This window comes from Camelus bactrianus, chromosome 5, assembly GCF_048773025.1.
Source record: "Camelus bactrianus isolate YW-2024 breed Bactrian camel chromosome 5, ASM4877302v1, whole genome shotgun sequence".
NCBI lineage: Eukaryota > Metazoa > Chordata > Mammalia > Artiodactyla > Camelidae > Camelus > Camelus bactrianus.
The window spans coordinates 72,715,926-72,738,284 of NC_133543.1; the positions used below are offsets into that span (position 1 = coordinate 72,715,926).

General features: G+C 35.1%; 1 protein-coding gene across 3 annotated transcripts in view; it reads right to left on the bottom strand.

Moving 5' to 3' along the window:
* Nucleotides 1–22,359, bottom strand: part of PTH2R (parathyroid hormone 2 receptor) — a 78,743-nt gene that overhangs the window by 24,316 nt on the left and 32,068 nt on the right. For all 3 annotated transcript variants that reach the window (XM_074364088.1, XM_074364090.1, XM_074364089.1), the window contains 6 exons: nucleotides 20,445–20,555; nucleotides 20,211–20,332; nucleotides 12,926–13,023; nucleotides 9,146–9,335; nucleotides 8,057–8,210; nucleotides 1,333–1,393 (listed from right to left, as the gene is read on the bottom strand). In XM_074364088.1, coding sequence (XP_074220189.1) covers nucleotides 1,333–1,393; nucleotides 8,057–8,210; nucleotides 9,146–9,335; nucleotides 12,926–13,023; nucleotides 20,211–20,332; nucleotides 20,445–20,555 — 736 coding nt within the window. The remainder of the gene's footprint in view (nucleotides 1–1,332; nucleotides 1,394–8,056; nucleotides 8,211–9,145; nucleotides 9,336–12,925; nucleotides 13,024–20,210; nucleotides 20,333–20,444; nucleotides 20,556–22,359) is intronic.

The following is a 22,359-nucleotide window of genomic DNA, read 5'->3' on the forward strand; positions in this document are numbered from 1 at the left end:
AGTCACATTCTGGATGGGGACTTCCATGTATGAATTTTGGGGAGACACAATTCAGTCCAAGCAATGAGTTTGATCATGAGAGCAAAGAGCAGGCACTGAATGCTTCTCCACTTTCTCCTGTTCTTTCTTCGACTCATCATTACTAAAAATAGAAATAATATGAAAAAAAATGAATGTTTCAGTGTCCGCTCATTATGAAGAGCCTAAAGAGAAACAACCAGCGGGCTAGTGATGCACTAGGATGGATTCCACCTCTACTGTGCATTTGTTCCGTTGTTTAAAAATACTTATATTATAGAAGACAAGAAAGCAAATGGGATGGGTTAAACCTATAGTTTGCTTTAAATATAGGTAAGTAGTTAGTAAGGAGAGCACGTGTGTTGAGCACAGACACTAAATATTCATGATACACCAAATAGATAAAAGGCAGAAAATAGCCCTGAGATACAGGAAGTGCTCAAAATTCTTGACATCTTAATTCAGCCACTGACTGGTAAGTCCCATGGCCTCATACCCTTTGCCCAAAGGATGCAAATAAAACCCACAGCTGCTCAGCAGGCTACCTGGCAAGCTACAGCCATGGCCCGGCGAAATTGCCACGGGTCTCTCTGAGACAGCAAGTGTGTACTTCCGTCTGTGGGTCTCCTTGCTGCTACCTCATCTCTGGTCCTCATAACCACACTCTCAGTGCGGAAGGCTGATGTGGCAGAGAGAGAGAGAGGCGGTATGAATGCTGCCTATCCCAGGACTCAGGTGGCGTGGTCCTTTCAGCTGCGTGCACCTGCACCATATCCTGTGTGTGAACTTACCCATCTCTTTCCCCTTGCTTCTCACCACGTGTTTTGACTTCGTAAGCCATGGAGTTCAAGCATCCTAACTGGGTCTATGAGTCTTTCTGTTCCATGACTCTGGGATGGACAGCTTGCTGGTAATGTATCAGAGACTATTGTTACATCAAGGTAATTCCCACATGACATCTCTACAGGGCAATGTCGTCAAGAACAGCAGCAAGTGAATTCCAAGGAGGAAGCTGGACTTGAGAAAATCCGAAGCTCTTTTTTGTTTTGTTTTGTTTTGTTTTTGGGGTTGTTTTTAATTTTTTTTTTTATTGACGTATAGTCGTTTACAATGTTGTGTTGATTTCTGGTGTACAACATAATGTTTCCGTCATACATATACATACATATATTCCTTTTCATATTCTTTTTCATTATAGGTTACTACAAGATATTGAATATATAGTTCCTTGTGCTATACAGTAGAAACTGGTTATCTATTTTGTATATAGCTGTTAGTATCTGGCAAAATTTTAACCTTTTCTTTTTCACTCACCTTGCATCAGCCAGAGTTGCTCGTGCCACAGCCCAGGCTGTAACAAATGCCGCTGGGAACCCTGCAATCAGAAAAGGATTCAGAGACCATATTTCTTTCAAGATTAAGGGATTTTTTTTCCTTATATTCATCATACATAAAAATATACCATTAAAAGTGAGAGAGAAAAACAGACATGAAAATGTTAATATGTGAACCAGAAAAGTCCACTTAATTTTCATCTTGTCCCTTTGAGAAATGAACTGGTACGCTGATGTTATTTGTTCCCAAAAGCCTGAAGATGAAGACTGGCCCTGTTTTCATTCGAGGGATGCAGGAGTCAAGCTATATTTGGAGCAGACTGAAATCCCTGGGGTCAAAAGCAGGCAGAGGTTGGTGCATCCAACTTTTAATCTTGCCACGCTGACAGCCACATGCTTTCAAGGAGGAGGAAGTCTGCTGTTTTAAAAACATTCAAACTTTCTCATCCTAAAAGTGGAAGGCACAGAGAGGCTAAACTGAAAGTTACAAAATTAGAAAGTTCTGATCAGTTTAGCCTCTTCTTTTCTGGTTCATACTGGCTCAAGACAGAAGCATTTACAAGCATTAATCACCTAGCAAAGGGTGGCGCTATGTTAGTTTGATGATTTGAGCATGGCATATTTGTCCTTCATAAATTAATAAACACTTGTGAGCTTGCAATGTCAAATCTATTATACTGACTTTCCACGAGTCCTTCGCCCCCAGTAAAAGGCGACTGTTCCGTTCATGCTATACCTGATTAGACTCTGACATCACAAAAAAGTCACAAACCATAACTTTTATGGGACACTGCAATAGAAGACCATAGGATTTAATGGATAACTTTTCATTATGTGGCCTTTTTGAAAGAGGTTTAAAAAAAGGAAAGAGAAACCATAATGAAAACACTACAGAAGCTAGGAAGCACCTTACAAAGGGAGAAAAAATTTTTTAACTAATTTAGAACATTTTTTATTAAACACAATATTCTTTACCTTGTAAAAAACACATTTGTAATTCTTCACATACCTTTTCTTGGCAAAAAAAAAAGTGAACGTAAAAATAGATTCTGATGAAGAAAATTTTCAGAAAGAAATAAAAATAAGATGATATCCCACAAAAAATAATTTCTTTGATCTCTTCAGTGATCTAATTGAATTTAGCCTCAGCCTGTCTGTGTAGCAATTTAATTTTATGATTCCATATTCCAATTTTATTTATTGTTGTATATAACTTCTTTTTTTTTTTTTTTTAATTTGCTCAAATTCTATGTTCTGGGAAATTTTTGCCAAAATAGATCTACCCAATTCTGGTCAGTTCTTAGGTTGAGTTTGCATATTCTATCTATCTATCTAAACTATCCATCCATCCATCCATATAAACATATACCTATTAAGCACTTATTAAATGCCTACTCATGTGTCAAGAACTGTTATTGTCTCCAAAGATTAAAAAAATTAACAGATAAAGAGTTTTCCTGAAACTTATATCTGGCAGGGGAGGCAAAGTTAATAACAACTTCACTTATCAATTAGCACTATGAAGAAAAAACAAAACATACTATGTAATGGAGAGAGCATGGCTCCTTCTGACAGAATGGGTCAAAAAGGTCTGACATAAATCTCCTTGCTGTTCTGTTGGCTTGGTTATCTTTAAAAAGTGTTTGTCTGCCTTTGATCAAAATGTCCACATTCCCTCATTTGCAGGGCTTTATCTTCTGCTTCCTTTACAATCTCCCAATCAGGAATTTCCTGAATGATGTTCTTTACTCATTGATCAACGATGTTGGAGTTGGAATTATATTTTAAATGATAATTATAACAAATATCTTATATCAGGCACCATGTCTTAGTGAAATTGCTTTTCTTACCCTCTTGGAAAAACCCTCATTCACAGGATTAGCACAGAGACAAACATGGAGGAATAAAGAATTGAAACTACTTTTGGGCTTTTTAAGGATTTTTGATCACCAACCTTAGTATCACATTATTACATAATTGAGAACACATAAATACAGGAAGAATGTTTTAAATTTAGATGTTACTTTAAATTTAAATGTTATTTTAAGTAGATTTAATGTAAATTTGAATATTACCCTATATTTGCATTCATCTTTTAAGAACTGGGTTATTTTCATGAAATGTCAGTATAAACAACTGATTTTGTTTTGGTTTGGTTTGGTTTGGTTTGGGGGGAGGTAATTAGGTTTTTATTTATTTATCATTTATTTTTATTTTTATTTTTTGGCAGAGCTACTGGGGATTGAACCCAGGACCATGCTAAGCACACACTCTACCACTGAACTATACCCACATTCCTGCAAATGAGTGATTCTAAGAAGGAGGCAATCTCTGGTCAAAGAATAAGTAGAATTGGGTTTTGGTGTGGCTTCATTACTCTTCTCCTTTAAAACAATGGTTTGGGCTAACAGTAGTCAAAAATTTTTAGCAAATAAACCCTTTCTTCAAATAAAAACATGCAACAGCCCACTGCATAAACCAGAGATGCCCTGAGGCCAAAATGGGGTAAAAAGGTCTCCCTGTGTTGGTCTATGTAATTTTATCTTGGATTGGATAATTCAGAAACTTCATAGAACCCAACCTCAGCCTTACCCTCCTCCTATGATGCTGCTATAGTATTGTAAAGTCATAGCTTGATCATAAAGTGTAGAGTCAGTCCTGAAAATTAGAAACCCATCATGACACGGGGATTCCTTGATTTGCTATAGACACATAATGTCTTACTAACCAGGAACACTGATTCCCCTGGAAATCCAGGCTGTGTTGACTGCCCTGACACGAAGCTCCAAGCTATATCTCCAGTTCCCTCTCTACTTACTGCAGGGTGCTGGACTTCAGTATCCATCACTTGCTGATTCATCCTTTAAGGAACCTAGAAGTTGCTCTATATGATTTTGATAGAAGTGTCCTTAATGCTCACAGGATGCTAAAGCCAATACTGAATGAGCACATCTCTCTGACAGGAAAACTGCAGAGCCTTTGAAAAGTCTTCCATTGTTACGAAGGAGAATGTTTACCTATGAAACTTTAAAAGAGCTACCTTCTCCTGACATGGAATTACCACAGGAAACAGAAGAAATCTTTACAAAATATATCTAATTCATAGTCTTAAAAAAATGCTCTAGAAGACTAGAATAAGGCATTATGAAAAAGGACCTATCTGAAACAGAAGCACTACAATGGAAAATAAAATATGCTTACTGAATTAAGTACTGCCAGTGGGCAAAAACTGTAGAAAATCAAATTGAAGAAGGGATGGAATCTTGAAACCAGGTGAACCTACAGTGATAAATCTACATAATTGTCACAAATAAATCTAAATTTGATCATAATTTATTTTCTTTTAAATAAATAATAATCCATATAATTTTTAATAATAAGTAGTAGAACTCCAAATTACATCTTAAAAGTCTGGAAAAAGTCATAAGCAGAGAGAACCAAGTTCCTTATCTTTCATAACGTAGAGTTAAAATATAGATCTTTTATTGACTCTAATGGTTAAATATAATTTTAACTTTAAAATAACTTTAAGGTAGAATTAATAATGGCATTAAAATCATATGGAAAATGAAAAATAGTTTTTCTAGATTTTTAAATTGTGCCTGAAGCAAACAAGATTTTTAAATGTGTAAAGGTGTTATATTGAGGCTCATAAATAATTTTATGAAGAACTGATTTTATAAATTAAATATTTTGAATATAATACATATGATCAGAATAAGCATTAAAAAAATAACATAAAGGATCAGACTGCATGCTTCTTGTGTGCTGGGACTTTAACACATAGCTCTGCATCTTAATTATATTTACTGCCGAATGGATGATCAAAAAATGTTTGCTGGATTCAAATCATTTTATACATAGATAATAAAACTGGAAATGTAGTACCTTCTCCAGATATTCTCAGATAATACAAAATATGAAAATACTCTCCATGAAAGCTTGGCAACAGGGAAACAACTGCATGATATAACCAAGATAGGTGCTTTTATATGATATTAGGTACATTCTGGCATCTCATTTGACAGCTGAAAATTAAGAATGGCTGCTAATATAAAGGTAAATTACCACATTCATTAAGCATAAAGAAGCAAGACTGACATCTTGTTTCTATTATGCTGTACATTGTTACATCTATAGTACTTATTTATCTTCTAACTAGAAGTTTGTACTTCTTGACTGACATCTGTTAAATATAGAATTAAATGTATTTTCACAATGTGTATTTGGAACCAAGAGTAAAGTGCCTTATTTATGAGAAAACTGAGGCAGAGATAGGAAAAATTAAGAATGTGGCTGGTTGAAAGAAAAGGAACATGGTCATCATTAGAATTTGCCTTTACTCCTCTATACATCTTGTTTTGTGATTCAGATGTATAAAAACAGTCATTTTAAATATCTGCCTTCAAGCTACCAAAACAGATACAGCGTATGTTCCTCTTTAGGTTGTAATTTCCTTCCTCACCAATTTATTGTTAAGAATCAGCAAGATCAATGTAACTAATGTAACTCCACACATCATTACAATGTGAGTAATAAAGTTCTGGGTATTTACCTAGCTAAAGAAAGCTTAAAGTTACAATGACGGGGTCCAATGAGTAACAAAGGAACTCAAGTAAATTCTCTTCTCCAATCAGGCCAATAAATCATTGGAAGAAAATATGAAATTGGATCCTCTATGGATTATTCTAGCAAAGGATCCTGCAAAGCAGCTACAATGTTTGGATCACTATCTTTCTTATAGAAATTTGGAAAAATTAGTCTGAAATAAAAATGATATTTTAAAATCAGACTCTCAGTGTTGAGCTAAGAGAAAAATAGTCTATTAATCAAATAGACTTAGATATTTACTTCATTAAATGGTAGCTGTGTCTTAGTAGAAGAGAGAGATTCTTAAAAGAATATTACTATTTTTTAAATTATAGATGTCCTAGCCTATACCATTTATTTAAAAAAAAAAAAAAAGAGCTGCAAAGAAAGAAGTTAGAAGACAGGCCAACTATAGAACTATAACTCTGTAAAGATTGGTTGTTACTGTTTCAAATTGTGGTTAATTAAGTGAACATAATATTGCATACAAAATGCTTTTTTAAAGTGAGTTTCCACGTAAATATTACTTGCTTTCATGCATGTTCTAAAACCAGTTGATGAAATTAAGATTTCAAGTGGTGATGCTTATCTACTGTAGCTGTCATTCCTGTGCCAAAAATTTTGCAGACAAATTAATGAAAGTTGTAAAGGAAGGTAAGAACCTCATACTTGCATAGAAGCTCGTTGGAACCCTGACTATTTTTTGAATTCTCTTTTCCATAAAAAGATTTGAAAACAGATTTCCTGGGTTTCAGTGAGACAAACTCCTGACTTTAAGGAGCGACAGACTGACTGATATAACCAAATAAGAGTTGATGGGGAATTAGCTACCAAACCAATACGTAAACAAAGAAAAACAAGTTTATTACTAGTGTGACCAATGTCACAGAAATCCAAAAAATAAAATGGAACTCAGACAATTTCATTGTTGAATTTTCTATCAACACCTTTACCAACTTCTAGTTATGATTTGAATATTAGATAAAGTTTTAATTTGAAGGCAAACTACCAAAAGCTGTTGAGAAAATTTCTGAAGTACCCTAAAAAAAAATGTCTTTTTATTTTAGTAACTGCTAGTCAAAGATAAGGGAACACCTTAAAGCAGACAAGCTGTTTTCAGAAATAAAATTTTATTCATGACAATTATTGTTTCATAATAAATAAAGTGTTACAGTAAATTAGCCCTTTGTCTTCTTAAAGGTTATTAACTAACTAGCAGGAAATTAAATGTTCCCTATTTCACATCTGCAAATGTTAAAACAATATTAAGGCCAATCAGGCAAAGAAATATTTTTATTTTGGAAGGGGAAAAAAACTTCAAATTTCATCTTGAGCCACTTAGTTAATTTTTTTCCTGTGCTAAGCACTTGATAATTTGGATATTAAAATAACAATTGAGATTTGCAATTGTTAACCTTAAGACTTCTTAATTTTAACCATATATGAGTTTTAATTTGTCTTAAATTATAACAACATCTTTTCTCCATATCATGTTGAGTTAGTGCTTCCTTCAGTAATCCCTCTAGTACTGACAAGGCATTTTTGGAATGTGAGCTAAATATCCTTTTTTTTAAATCACTTATGCCAAAAGTAATGTGGATTATTTCCTTCCAAAAGACATGGTAAATCTCATAATTGTTTGTAATTTGTATTGTTATATCCAGTCAAGATGGTCCTATAAATTTCTCTCTGGCATTTTCATCATATGACCTAGAATTACAAATCAAAGATGTGTGGTTATAGCTTAGAAATTCAAAACTCAAAATTTTTAGAATGTAATCATTGTTAAATCAGGACACTGAAATGACATGAGCACAGCAGTTCTAAATGTGTGTGGTTAACACAGTATTTCCCCCAAAGAATCCTCTCAAAAATCTGGCCTAAGAACACTAACCGTTAAGTTAAATGTGAAAAGTCTGTTTACCACTGGGAGGATTACAGATTTAATTTTAATAATGTCCCCAATGAACAATGAAAAAGAAAGGAAAGCTAAAGATAGGGTTAGGAGGGGGTTATTTCAAGAAAATGGCTGAAAGAATGCTAATGATAGGCAAGACAGAAAGCCCTAAAATCTATAATCCAGTTGAAAAGAAACGAAGACAGAAAAGCCTTACCCCAGCCTATCAAGGTGAAGCCCCACAGGTACTTGGTGTCCGAAAAGAACTCCACAAAGATTAAACTATGCAGATAGAGACCTTCCACCAAGATCCAATAGTAGTTTGTAGCCAAGAAGTAAATAAACATCACAACAGCAATCTTGCACCCAATCTGTTACAAATAAACCAACATTGCACTATATTAGAATTCCTAATTGTACTGGATGCCAACATTAGACCACTGAAAAGAAGTTCTTCCATTTCTTTTTTATAGTCTAATGTCACTTGTACATAAAAAGGCCAAGACTTTTGAAAGAGACCAGAACAAAGTTATTTTAACACAGCATTTCTAAAACTGCTGTCTTGATTCTACTTTTAAAATGAGAATTTTTTTCCTTTAGAAGTTACAAGAATTCACTTCTCCTTAATTTTTCCTGTTTATAAAAATAATTCTTGATCATTAGAGAAAATGAGGAAAGTACAGAAAAGAATAAAGAAGAAATATTATCTATCACCCTACCATGAATTTATTTTATTCTGGTCTTTTATATGCACCAAAAGTTAATGGCTTAAAGCAATAAATGCTTGGTAAGTCTTAAGAATCTATGGATTGGCTAGGTGATTCTGCTGCTCTGGGTGATGCTTAGCTAATCTTGGCTAGGCTCACTCATAAAGGTCTACTCTCAACTGGCACACCACCACACCCACTTCATTCTATCAGGTAAAACAAGTCACAAAGCCAATCCAGAATCAGAATCAGCAGGGACGACAAAGTTACAGGGCAAAGGGCACAGATACCGATGGCATTAATTCACACCATCAAGACGATCAATCTACTCTACCTAATTTCTAGATATATTGCTTCAATGGTGATAATCCTTCTAACTAACTGAGTTATTGGGTGATTCTACTTAACTAAATAATACCATGACATTTTAGGAGCAGAATCAAGTACAATGGAATCTTTTATGGGAACAAGTCTTTGACTCTACATTAAAGGAACTAAATGCCATAGGGTTTTCAACCCCAAGCTTCCGGTTTTGTAGGTAGGCTTTTTACTTTTGAAAGTGGTGAGCCATGACAGGAACTCATGGTGAAAACACTCACATATTGTGATTTGTCCACAGAAGGCACTTCTATGGAACTTCGTAGGTCATCTTGCATCATCAGGGACTGCAGTTCCTTTACTCCTATGTGAGCATGGACCACTCTGTCCTTGACAAAGATGCTCGCAGCTCTCAGCATGAAAGACACAAATAAGTGCATGTGGATATAGTTCCTCGTACAATGCAATCGTCTATAGAGAGAAAAAATTCAGTATTTAGATTTGAATAAATTTAGAAACGGAGGAATACAGTACACAAATGAGCCCAAATTCATCCCCCAAAAGAAGAAATACAGTAAACCTGAACAAAGACAGAAGCTCGCTATTATATATTTCCAACAGAAACAATTAGGGTCAAAAATTAAAATGTAACTTTTTGAGAATTAATTTCAAATTTATCCTGATCTGCTATCACGTTTATCCATATTTTACAGTGTTACATATTATACTATATTACCCTATAGCATTATATTATACTATACATTAGAGTAATAATTAATGGAGAACTACCTTGGATGGGAACAAAACTTATTAAAAACTGAAATGTTCACACTTTTAATACATTCACTATAAGAACTAAGATATTTTGATAGCATTATACAGTTTCATTTCCTAGGAATATTAGAGAGAAAACAAGCTTCCTTTAACATAAAAAGCTTTGGAACTATAAAAAGGATCTTAGACACAAGTTAAGTCAGTAACATACTCAGGAATAGATATAACACCACCAACTAGGACAGAAAACTAACTCCAAAAAAGGTTTTTTTTAAGTTTGATTTTTAAAAAATGGGATGCATAATCTGATCAAAAGACTCAGCTCTACCATTGCTTGACTGAGAGAAAGCACAGCCTTCCTGTACAACGAACACACTAATACTACTCTTCCAGAAAAGACAAAGCACTCAACTGTAAGGGAGTAAGAAATGTTTTAATCCAAAAATATATTTTTATATTTCATACTATATGAGGGAAAGATTAAATGAGAATGAGATAAATTTAGACATTTTGAAAGTGTTGCCTTGTTAACATGTTAGGGACATGTATTCATGCCCACTCTGCCCCGACGGTCCACCCACTGATTAAGTCTTCACTGGGAATGTCTTCAGAGGTGAGCAGTATTTGTTCAGATAACTCATCAAGTGCACATAGTAATTATTTACTGTGAAGAGTTTCATCATAGTATATAAATAAGTTTTGATTTTTAAGAGAGTCAACACTACTTACTACAATAAAGGAATATTTTGTTCTGTGCAACTGAAGAGTTTCTAAAATTTTTGTATCATTTTGCTGTACAGCAAAATAGTACAGCAACTGGGTAGAAAGTAATTGTATCCACTGTTAAATACTTTGATAAACTGTTACGTAAACTGAAGAATTATTACTTCATCATTTGTATCCTCCTGAAATTTCGTGTAGTTTTTATTCTCATAGATATTTGTCTATTATTCTGAACAACCACAGCTAAGCTCAGTGTAATGGAAGGAGCTCTGGATAGTAGGCAGAAGATGAAGGTTCTGTTTCCAGCTGGACCACCTTGTGACTTTGGACACTGAGCTTCAGTTTCTTGTCTCTCAAATGAGATGACACCAGCCAAGCCAACTTCACAAGGCTATTTTGAGGAACCCCTCTATAACACCACAAATGTGATTGTGTTACCCTTGTACTTAAAAACTTCTTTGGCTCCCTGTACACTAGTTTATAAGACAAAATTCAAAGCCCTTGACAAGGGTCTGCAGAACCTAGTGCCACAAATTCAAGTTTCTACCCCTGGCCCGTTCCCATATGGCCGCTCCTCTCTACACATCTAATGCTGGGTTCACACGGGACCCTTCTATATTCCCTGAGAGCACTCTGCTCTGTCATGCCTCTGATCTCTGCATATTCTGTTCCCATTTGGAATATGCTGGATTCCTTCTGATCATTCAAACCAGCTCCAATATCAGCTGTTATAGGAAATCTCTCTCCCTTACCTTGTCAGTTTTGGGGCTAGCTCCTTGGTATTCCCTTTTTTAGAAAACTGCATTACAATACTAACAATCATTTAACATGTCATTTTCTCTCAGTGGTGTACATACTACTTTCCTGGTCTGCAGCGTATCTTAACTTGGCCTCTGCCAATACAAAGAAGGGTCTATCACAAGGTAGAGAAAAATGCTTGTTGAATAATGGGACTAGTAAATCAATAAAGCAAAAAACTTTGGAAATATAAACTAAATCACTAGACCACTACTATATGGGTAATTATGTTAGAAGAAGTGGTTGGAATATTAGAACTAGTCATTTACTTATTAATTCAACAACATTATTGAGGACCAGGATATATCAAGTACACTGTAGCTACTGAGAGTGCAGCAGTGAGCAAACAGAAAAAAATAAACACCTACTCTCGTGTGGCTTTACACTGTAGAGGGAGAGACAAAAAATAAAAAGATAAATAAGTAAAACATGAGATAATACATTGGATAGCAATAAATCAAAGGAGAAAAACAAACCAGGAAATAGGCAGGAGCGGTTTCAAGGAAGAGAGGACTATAAGATAATAGGAACCAAAACTTAAAAGGCTTTTTTAGTTGTAGTGTCTGTTAATTTCTAAATCCTCCATTTCAGTTTTCTAATGTATCATCTAACCTCACTCCTTTTCTCACACATAATTTAGCACTAAAATTTTAAATGGTACAGTCTTAATTAATATAGCTCAAAGCTGCCCATTTTTATTCCATCCCCAAGGCCACTGGCCCAGGCCAGGCCACCATCTTCTTGTCCTGATGACTCTACCAGCATCTTCCAAACGGGCTTCCTATTTTGCATCCCAGTAGCTCATGCTCCACCTTGCAATACAAGTCATGTTACCTGTCACTCCTCCACTTAAAATCCTTTGTGGTTTCTCATTGGCTCCCAGGGTGAAGTCCAGACTCCACATAACCTACAGGTCTCAATACATTCTCAACCCTGCTTACCCCTCTAGCCTCAAAGCCCATCACTTGCCTACACCAAAATTCTGAATTCTCAAATATTCCATGCTTTTTCTTGATCTAAGCTTAGGTTTAAACTCTCTCCCCAGTCTCCTCTTTCGGTTAACTATTATTTATACTCATGTATCACTTGTCGTTTCACTTCATCTGGGAGGTCTTCCCTCATATCCCTCCCCTCTCCTCACCTGGATCATAGCACTTTTCAAACTATAAACTGTTTTCTCCGCTATTTGAGTCACAGGCCAGCTGCAAGTATCATTCTATATACATTGTTCACTGTTTTATCTCCATAGTGATGTCTGAAATTCTGTCTTGATTAAATTAAGGTGAAATGAATTGGACAAAAGTTTAAGTGGATAACAAAATAAATTGCAGCAAAATCAATAAATACTATTTCATTATATACAACATCAAATAAATTAGAGATTATGTAAAATAAATTTATGTCCAGTGGCACCAAAATCATTTGGGAAAAGTGAAATAAGTCTTTACTTCATGAGTGAGAATTTCTGTAACTCACGTGACTATCCTCAGCATTCCTCTGCAAACAGAATATACTATAGGGTAGATCTGTTGGCTAAATTATCTCATACTGCTTTGATGCTTTAACTTTTTAAACAAACAAGCAACCAAAAAACTGAATTTCTCATGAAAAATAAATTGTCAAAGTCAAATAATATGACACTAGGTTGAATTCAAACACTTGTGTTTGGGAAAATATTTGGAGGCACAGATTGTGAGACATCTGTGCCTTGATGGGTAGGAAACAGAGCTGCCCCTTCACAGAGAAAGTGATTAGGAGTCACTCACCTGAAGTAACCAATGATGAGAATAGCCACGGCCAGGGACCCAAAGGAGACAGAGTATCCAGTAGTGTACATGACATAGAGGCGCTCAAAGAATTCTTGCTGAAGAAACACAGATTTAATCAGAAAAGCAGGTCTGAACAAATATTTTGATGTAGATAAACTTAAAAATCGTACTTTTACTTCTTAGGCAATGTGTTACCACATTCATATAAGATAGATTATTTTCTGGCCTTCCTTTTACTCCCTAAATTCAAGTCAGGGTTAAAGGTGGAATGAAAATATCTAGCATTTCTTATTGCTTAAGTGAGGCCAAGTTAAGTGTTGCAATATTTACTCCATGTATTTTTCAATGTTCATTTTAATTAATTGGAAGTGTATATCTGACATGTGATATTTGGAGTAAATAAAACACATGTTACAGGATAATTTTAAGAGAAAACTGGTAAAAAGAACATGTCAATTTTGGAATATTATTTCTAGTTTTCTTTAGCTTTTTTACTGAGCCGTGGCTTACATGAAACAAAATGTACAGATTTTAAATGAGCAGCTTGATGGGTTTTGACAAACCCGAGTTAATTGTGCCACTTGCTAGTCAAAAATCCACCCACTATCCACCCCCAGGTGGATACTACTGTTCCAATTTCTATCACCACAACTGGCTTTATCTGTTCATGTACTTCATATACTTCTCGACCGTTCTCAGACTTAGAATTGTACAGTATACGCTCTTTTGTCAACATATTGTTTTGATATTCACTGATATTGTTGCATGAGTCAACGGTTCATTCCTTTTCATTTTTCTATTTTAAAATTATTATAGATTAAAAAGAGGTGGAAAAGATAGTAAGAAAGGTCCCATGTACCCTTCACCCAGTATCCTCCAATGCTTGTATCTTACATAATTATACTAAAATATCAAACCAGGAATTTGGTATTGGTCTAGTTCGTGTGTTTACAGTTCTATATCATTTTATCATATACGTAAATTTTTGTAACTATCTCTGCAATCAAGATACAGAATTATTCCATCACCACAGAGATCTTCCTTGTGTTGTTCCTTTACAGTCATACCTACCCTGTTCCTCCCCACTATCCCTATCATCTGCCAACTGTTAATCTGTTTTCTACTTTGATAATTCTGTCATTTCATAGATGTTACAGAAATGGAATCATACAGTATATGACCTTCCAGGCTGGCTTTTTTCACTCAGAGTAATGTCCTCAAGATCCATTCAAGCTGCTGAACACATCAGGTTTGCTCTCTTTTATTGCTGAATAGTACTGCATGGTATGTATGTAACCTGTGTATATCATCGTATTTGAAATGAGTTTCAAACTTGGTAGATAACATACAGTTGGGTCGTGTTTTTCATAGACTCTTTTAGTCTCTGTTAATAAGTATATTTTGACCATTTGTTTTTAATATAATATTGATATGTTAAGGGTAAGTCCATCATTTTATTTTTTTATTTTCTGTTGTTATATTTTTCATTTCTCTGTTTTACTTTTCCTGCCATTTGTGGGTTGAGGATTTTGTAGAATTCCATTTTGATACATATTTTTGTACAGTGCTTTCAGTGGTTGCTCTAGGTATTACATTATACAGCTTAACGTGGAAGACTTGATCATCGAATTTTCACCTTTCTTTTTTCTAATTAAGCATTGAAAGCTATAAATCTTCCTCTATGCTTTGTTTTTGCTGTTTCCCACAATTTTTGATAAATATTGAGCTTTCGTATTTATTCATTTCAAACTTTTGCCATTGGTCACATAATTTCCAACTATTTATGAATTGTCTATATATTTTATTTTAGTTGATTTTCAATTAATTCTTTTGTGGTCAGAGAATATACTCCGTATATTTTAATCTTGAGATTTAGTGAAAATTGTTTTACAGCCCAGCATATGTTCTATCTTGAAAAATTTTGTTGACTACTTTAAAAGAATGTGAATTTTGCAGTTGTTGTGTATAGTATTCCATAAATGTCAATTTAATGAAATTGTTTGAAAGATATTTTACAGATGTTTTTGTCCAATTGTTCTATCAATTACCAAGAGAATGGCATTTTTAAAAGTTTCAACATCCTGGGATTTGGTTATTTCCTCCTTTAGCTCTGACAATTTTTGCTTAATGTAATTTGTAACTCCTAAATGCATGTATATTTAGGATTATTCCCTCTTGGTAACTGAGTCTTTAAAAACTTTGTAATGTCCCTTCATCTTGGTAATACCCTTTGTCTTGATGTCTACTTAGCCGCACCAACTTTCTGCTTAGAGAATGCACAGCATGTACCTTTTTCCACCCTTTAATTTCAACATAACTGTTATCTTCACATTGATCTGTATCTTTATATTTAGAGTACATTTCTCAAAGACAGCATACAACTGAGTCATACTTTTATTATCCATCCTGACAACTTCTGCCTTTTCAGTGAAGTGTTTAGTTTATCTACCTTGAATACTATTCTTGCTCTGGCTGAGTTTAAATCTAACATACAGTTATTTGCATTCTGTATGTCCTATTTGTTCCTTGCTCCTCTATACCTACTTCCTTACCTTTCATTGGGGGGTAGGGATGGGGAAAGTCAATCAAGCATTTCTTAGTATCTCACTTGTGTTATTTTTTAGTAGTTACTATAGAAACTTGATTCTGTATCTTGAACTTATCACAGACTACATTTAAATAATAATGAGCTAATTCACTATGTAAGAACTTTAGTTGTGTACTCAATTTTGCTCCCCCAGCCTTTATCCGTTTTTAGATTTTGTTCTACACAATTCATAAAACCTAATAAGCAGCTATTATGTTTTTAAGCAGTCAATAGACTTTTAAAGAATTAGATTACAGATATAGATAAAAAGATAGATAAAAGCATAGCAAGAAGTAAGGATAGGTATCTAGTTCTCTTTATAACTTTAGAGTCTGTCTTTTTATCCACATATACACCTATTCTGGTACCCCTCATTCTTTTCTGCCAATTTATGCTTCCATCTGGTATATTTCTCTTACACCTAGATAATTTTTTGAGAATTTCCTATACCAAAAGTCTGATAAATTCTCTCAGATTTTTGTCCAAAATATATCATTATTTTGCCTTTATCTTAATGCATATTATCATTTGAAAGATGCCATTCCATTGCATTCTGGCCTCCACAGTTCATTACTAAAAGTCAAGCATCTCTTTCGTTGTTCCCCTGAATATAATGGGACACTTTTCTCTCACTGCTTTTGAGGTTTTCTATTCACCTTGATTTACAGCAGTTTAACTATGATGTGTCTAAGTGTGATTTTCTCTTTATTTATCCTGCCTAGGGTTTGCTGAATATCTGGGACCTGTGGATTGATTTATTTCATCCATTTTAGAAAATTGGCCACTGTCTTCTCAGATATTTATTTTGCCCCATTCTTTCTCTCTCTTTACATCTAACTTCATATCAAATGAATTCTTCATTCCTGAATTGAACATTTCAATTCTAGAATTTCCATTTAATTATTTTTTTTAGGTTTATCTTTCTCTGCTGATTTTCCCATCTGTTTTATGCAACTTTTCACTAAAGCATCTAACATATGTATAATAGTTATTAGCAAGTCCTCATTTGCAATTTCCAATATCTGGACCACCTTTTTTTCTGCTTTTCTTTTTACTCTAGGTTCTGGGTCTCTATCTTGCAATTTTTTATTACACTACAGACATTGTAAGTGAAAGGACAGTAGGGACTGAAGTATATAATACTAACAGCCTGAAAAGGGCAGGCCTCTACCTCTGTTAGGCTTCTTGGGTGGGGAGGCTGGATCATCTTGTTGTTAAACTGGGGTTGGGTTTGCTATAGTTTTTTTAATATTGTTTTTGTTTTTATGATTCCTCTTATCCTGGTTTTAGGTTTTGAGAGCAGAATCAAGACTTTTCTTTCAGCGGACCTTGGGAACTGAGCACCAGCAGCCTCTAGTGGCCATTATGTGGGTTTTAGTCCATCTACAGTTTCTCAAGCCACAAAAGGACTACTTCTGCTTTTAGACCCATCCATCAGCTTTGGAGCTGCTGAGGATCTCACTTTGCTCTTCAGCTCTGCCCTGGGCTTTCTGCATCTCAGAAGATGTCACTCCCCTCTGCTGCTCTGCTCTGGTTCTCAGCTAGCCAGTGCCTTGCTTTAGATGAAGACCTCATATGCCTGGGAAAGATTTTTCTCAGCTCTATTTTGTCAGGCTGCTGCCTTTTACGCAATGAGATTTGTCATGTTGGGAGTTTCTCTCAGCTTTCCTGCCCTTCCCTGGCCTCTGAGCTGCCGTGGTCATGCACTTAGTGAGGGCCCCAGGTCCCCCAAGAGACGTCCCCCAGCGCCTCTGTTCTGTCCCATGCCTTCAGCTAACAGCTACCTCTCACTCTAAGAGGCCCCAGGCACATCTCGGGAAACCTCTCAGCCCACCTGCACTGCCCGCAGCCTTTGGCACACTGCCTCCTGACACTCAGTGAAGGCCCCACGGGAGAGAATCGGCTGATGGGTGACAGCACTGTGACTGTGGTTCATTCCTTGGAATTCTAAGCCCTTATTCCAGCCCATATCTGTGGAAAACTGTTTTAAAAGTCTGGCACTTTTCTTTTTATCCTCTTCTATATATAGCCTGGTTGCTCCTCTTCTGGTGCAGAGCCAGGGATGAATGCAGCCATGGGTCTCTTTTCTCATAAGAAGGGCTTTCCCATGTTTGGAATTAGGTTCATTTAGATTTCTGGCATCCTCAGCTCACTGACAGATTTTTACAAATTACTAATTTTGCATCTTACTTAGCTCATCCTTATTGTTGCAACTTCCTACATCCTGATTAGAAGCAGAAGACTTTGTCTCTTGTTCCTTTTTTAAAAAATATTTATTACATTTTTTTCTGTTAATAAAATGTTAAACTTTTTTATAGAAAATATTTGGATAAATGTGTAAAATACAAAAGAGAAAAGGAAAAACACTCCCTAATTCCCACCAGCCAAAAAGAACCACTGTATTTTGAGTATTTGTTTTTATCTTATTTCTATGTATAATTTCTTATTGTTTTGAGCATTTGCATCCCCAATTTATATACAAGTTTATTACCTCATTTTTTTTCCAGATGACTGTATAACAAAAGAACTTCCCAAGACCACAGTCTACACAAAATATATATTTGAGCTTATTTAGCCAGTTCTTCATTGGAAATTTAAACTCTTCAGAATATTCACTATAATAATTAATGGTTTAATGAACATTTTTTTTCCATTCAGTTCCTCCCACTTCAAATCTTTATGCGTGAATATTAGAAGTAAAATTGTAAGATCAAGGGATAGGATTCCCTTTGAAGTTTCTTAATATGTATTGTTAAATTGCTGTCCAAAAGTTCATATAGCCTTTAGACATGAGATAGATGGTAATTTCCACAGTACGCTACTGTTTTAAATATCATACTTTAAAGAATTTAACAACCTCACAGCCTAACATAAGAGTTCCTTCCCCTTACTATTAATAAAAAATAGTAATTATCTCATTTTGTCAAGTCAATGATACGGAAATCATTTAAAGAGCGAAACAATAAATGTTCTAAAGGTCTTAGTCTTATTTCCCCTATGAAGATGTGGAATTTATCCTAAATGCACACTTTTTAACTTTTACCTTTTGTTTCTTATACAAAAAAATTAATAATTAATATCTCATAAATAAGTAGTATCATTTTTCCCTACAGTCTATCAAAACATCAGGAGATACCCAGTTTTCTTATTAGAGGATATTTACTTTTCCTCAGTTTTCTCAAATTACTGCTTAAGGGTTGTAAACAATAGAAAACAGTCTTTATGTTTTTAATTAAGGAGATAAAATTACTTACGCTAACAAAATGAACCAGATTTTTCAGTTAACTTTTAAACCACGTTTATATAAAATAGTCCACACCTTGGGTATTTTTACCATCCTTAGCTATTCTGATTCTCGGAATACATAATAATCGAAAAGAATGGTTATAAAATTAGAGTTCAGTACAATAAAACCATGATTTAAATTAATGGTCATCTAAAACCTCTGAAAGGCTTGCATTTGTCATCATTTAGTGCACAAATTCGTAAGAGAGAACACGAAATATTGGGAATGTTTATTAATGTCAATGAAATTGAAATTATTTTGAAGTATTTTATATTAACTCATTGTTGGCTTTAGTCCCATTAAAGAATACATAATAATCCCCTCACATTGACTAGTTTTATCCAAGAAGCATGTCAACAATGAAATACAAAACTGAGGTCTTTCAGTAACTTACTAAAAAGTCATTAAGGTGGTAGTGCTCTGCATCAGAAAAAAATGTTAAGAAAGAAAGTTCGGACTATTAATGCAAAACCAAACAAAGAAATCTCTAACTAACCACTTCTCCTACCACTGTTCTCCCTCCTCCTACCAAAAAATATCACCAAACATTAAGAAAAATGTCTAATGCTGGCAGAGTTTATATTATGACTGTTCTCAAAATCATTTATACATTAATTTATCATGTTTACTCCTAGAAACATCATGCATTTTACTCATGAGGTTTGCATGATACAAAATTAAGCATGACTTTTAAACCACCACATATAACTTAAAAGTAACAGTCTAGAAGTTTTTGAAGTTTATATATGCTTACCACACTGGAACAGCACTGATAAAGAATTTGGAGATCAGGGCTTTGCTTTGGACTGTGCCACAATCGAGCTGAGTCACTTTGACCAACACTTAATCTCTGGTTCTGAGTTGACTTACATGTATAAGATTAAGGTTTTGTGTGAGGACACCTATAGGACACCCCTTGCTCTTCGTTAATTCCACAACTCTAAACTTTCATATACTAATGAAATCACCTCCTGGCAAATCTTATGAGATGGGAAAGACATCTCTAAAACACAAAGCTCCTCCAGGAATATAGAGTGAGATAAGTTTGGCCATTAATAGGTAACCAAGAAAAAATGATGAATCATGCTGCTGACTACCTAGTTTGATTTTTATACATAATATAATATAGCATCATATCATGTAATGTAAATATAATGTAATAGACACATATTTATAAGTAGATATGCATATATCTCAGCCAGGTAATTCTAAACTAAAGAAAATATCAGGATGTTTCAGGTCCTAGACCTTTTCTTAACCAGGTATCTGAAAAGATTCCATCTTTGTTTTTATCTTTTATGATCTTTGTGTCAAAGGGGTTTTATATATATAATGGCTGACAATCAAGAATTGCATAAAAACTTATTTTGTTTTCCCGTAGGGGTTCACAAATACAAAAATATCATTACCTTTCCTATGCTGATATCTGGCTGCAGAAAGCGAAGGCAGTCTGAATAATTAGCCCATGTTTTATTTAAACTGTGCATAAAATCCCATGTTCCATTCGGGTTACAGTGTCGGAAAGCAACTCCTGTAAAGATAAGAAGAAAAACACTGAGATTGCTCCATTCTCACACAGTCCATTATTTTAAAAATAAAGTAAATTTCTATTCCAAATGAATCATTTCAGAAAAGTTCAATACCTTTATGATTGAAGTCATAAATATAAGGAGGGCATGGGACAGCCGATATTTTGCCCACTGTTCCTCTAGGCCAACAAATGAGTCCATCCCATTCTGGGAAACAATTTCCTTCTGGTAAGGAAAAAAATTAAAAAGCAAATAAACAAAAATGCAGTTGGAACCAGAAAGTTAATGCATTAAAAATACATAATTTCATGTCACTGCCTATAACAAAACGTAAAACAAATTGGTAGTTTTGGAAACTAGAATGGGGTAGATATGATGCAAACATCCCAGAATTTATCCAACTAGCCACATCAAAGGCCCATGAATAGGAACACTTGATTTGCATAAATTAAAAGTATTTTAGTGATTCCATTACATATGAGTTATAGCAATTAATATGTAAGAAACATTGGAACTCACTGAGAACAACTTCTGTTAGTAAAATTCTTTTATCATAGTTGTAGCTACATTTTTTTACCCTAAATTTTTAAAAATTCCTGTTAACAGGTATGACACATGAAATAAATTGAGCTTCACAGGTAAACTCCAAGCTTTTGGCTTGCCTTTCTGCTGACAATTAGTAATTTCCTTGACTCTAACACTCATCTCAAACAAAATTCTCATAAAGTCTACTCTCCTCAAGATGAATCCAGAACCCTGTCACTTCTCATGATCTCCACCACCACACGCCTGGTCCAAGCTACCACACTTCCAGCCTGAATTGCTGCAATGGCCTCCAGCTGGTCTTCCTGATTCCAATCTTGCTCTCCTCTTGTTTACTCTTCTTTTTCTTCAAATTTAGCCTTTTTAAAATTTTTTAATTTTCATGCAATTTTTAAAGGTTACTTCCTATTTACAGTTATTACAAAATATTGGCTATAATTCCCTGTGTTGTACAATACATCCCTGCACCCATCTTACAGCCAATAGTTTGTCCCTCCCACCACCCCACCCCTTGGTTGTCCCTCTCTCCCCACCGGTAACCACTGGTTTGTTCTCTATGTCTGTGAGTCTGCTTCTTTTTTGTTATATTCACTAGTTTGTTGTATTTTTTAGATTCCACATGTAAGTGATATCATATAGTATTTGTCTTCGCCTGACGTATTTCACTTAGCATAATGCCTTCCAAGTCCACCCACGTTGCTACAAATGGCAAAGTTTCATTCTTTTTTATTCTTCACACAATAGCCCAAAATCCTCCAAAAGCTTCCCAACTCACTCTGAGCAAAAGCCAAGTCTTTGCAGTGCCTGAGACCCTACACGATCTGCTCCCTCCCCTGGCTTATCCCTCACCCACCCACCCCTTTCCTGCTATGTTTTTCACCTGAGCTCTCATCACCTTCTATTATTGTGTTATTCTATTACTGTTTTCTCAAACCACAGGATTTAAGGACCATGAGGGTGGGGCATCTTGTCTGTTTTGCTTCATGCATTGGTCACTCTGTGTTTTCCAGGACTCCCCTCCATTAGCTGAGTACGAAACTTCCAAGAAGAGACCCTATCAGTCATATCATGTTCCAGCTTCCCCCAAAGAGACTACTTTTAGCAGGTATTGTATTCATTTTCCATTGCTACCGTTAACAAATTAGCACAAACGTAGTGGCTTCAAATATCCCAAATTTATTACCTCACTATTTCTGTAGGTCAGAAGTCCAACGAGCTCAGCCGGATTTCGGCTTATGGACGCACAAGGCTGAATCAAGGTCTGGCCGGGGCTGTGATGCTCTCTGAGACTCTAGGGGGAAATCCATTTCTTTACTCATTCCAGTTGTTGGCAGAATTCAGTTCCTTGCTGTGATAAGACTGAGGCTCCCATTTCCTTCCTGGCTGTCAGCTGAGGGCTGCCCCCAACTTTTGGAAGACACCTGCATTCTTTTGCTCATGGCCTCCTTCCTCCATTTTCAAAGTCAGCAAGGGAGGTCAGGTCCTC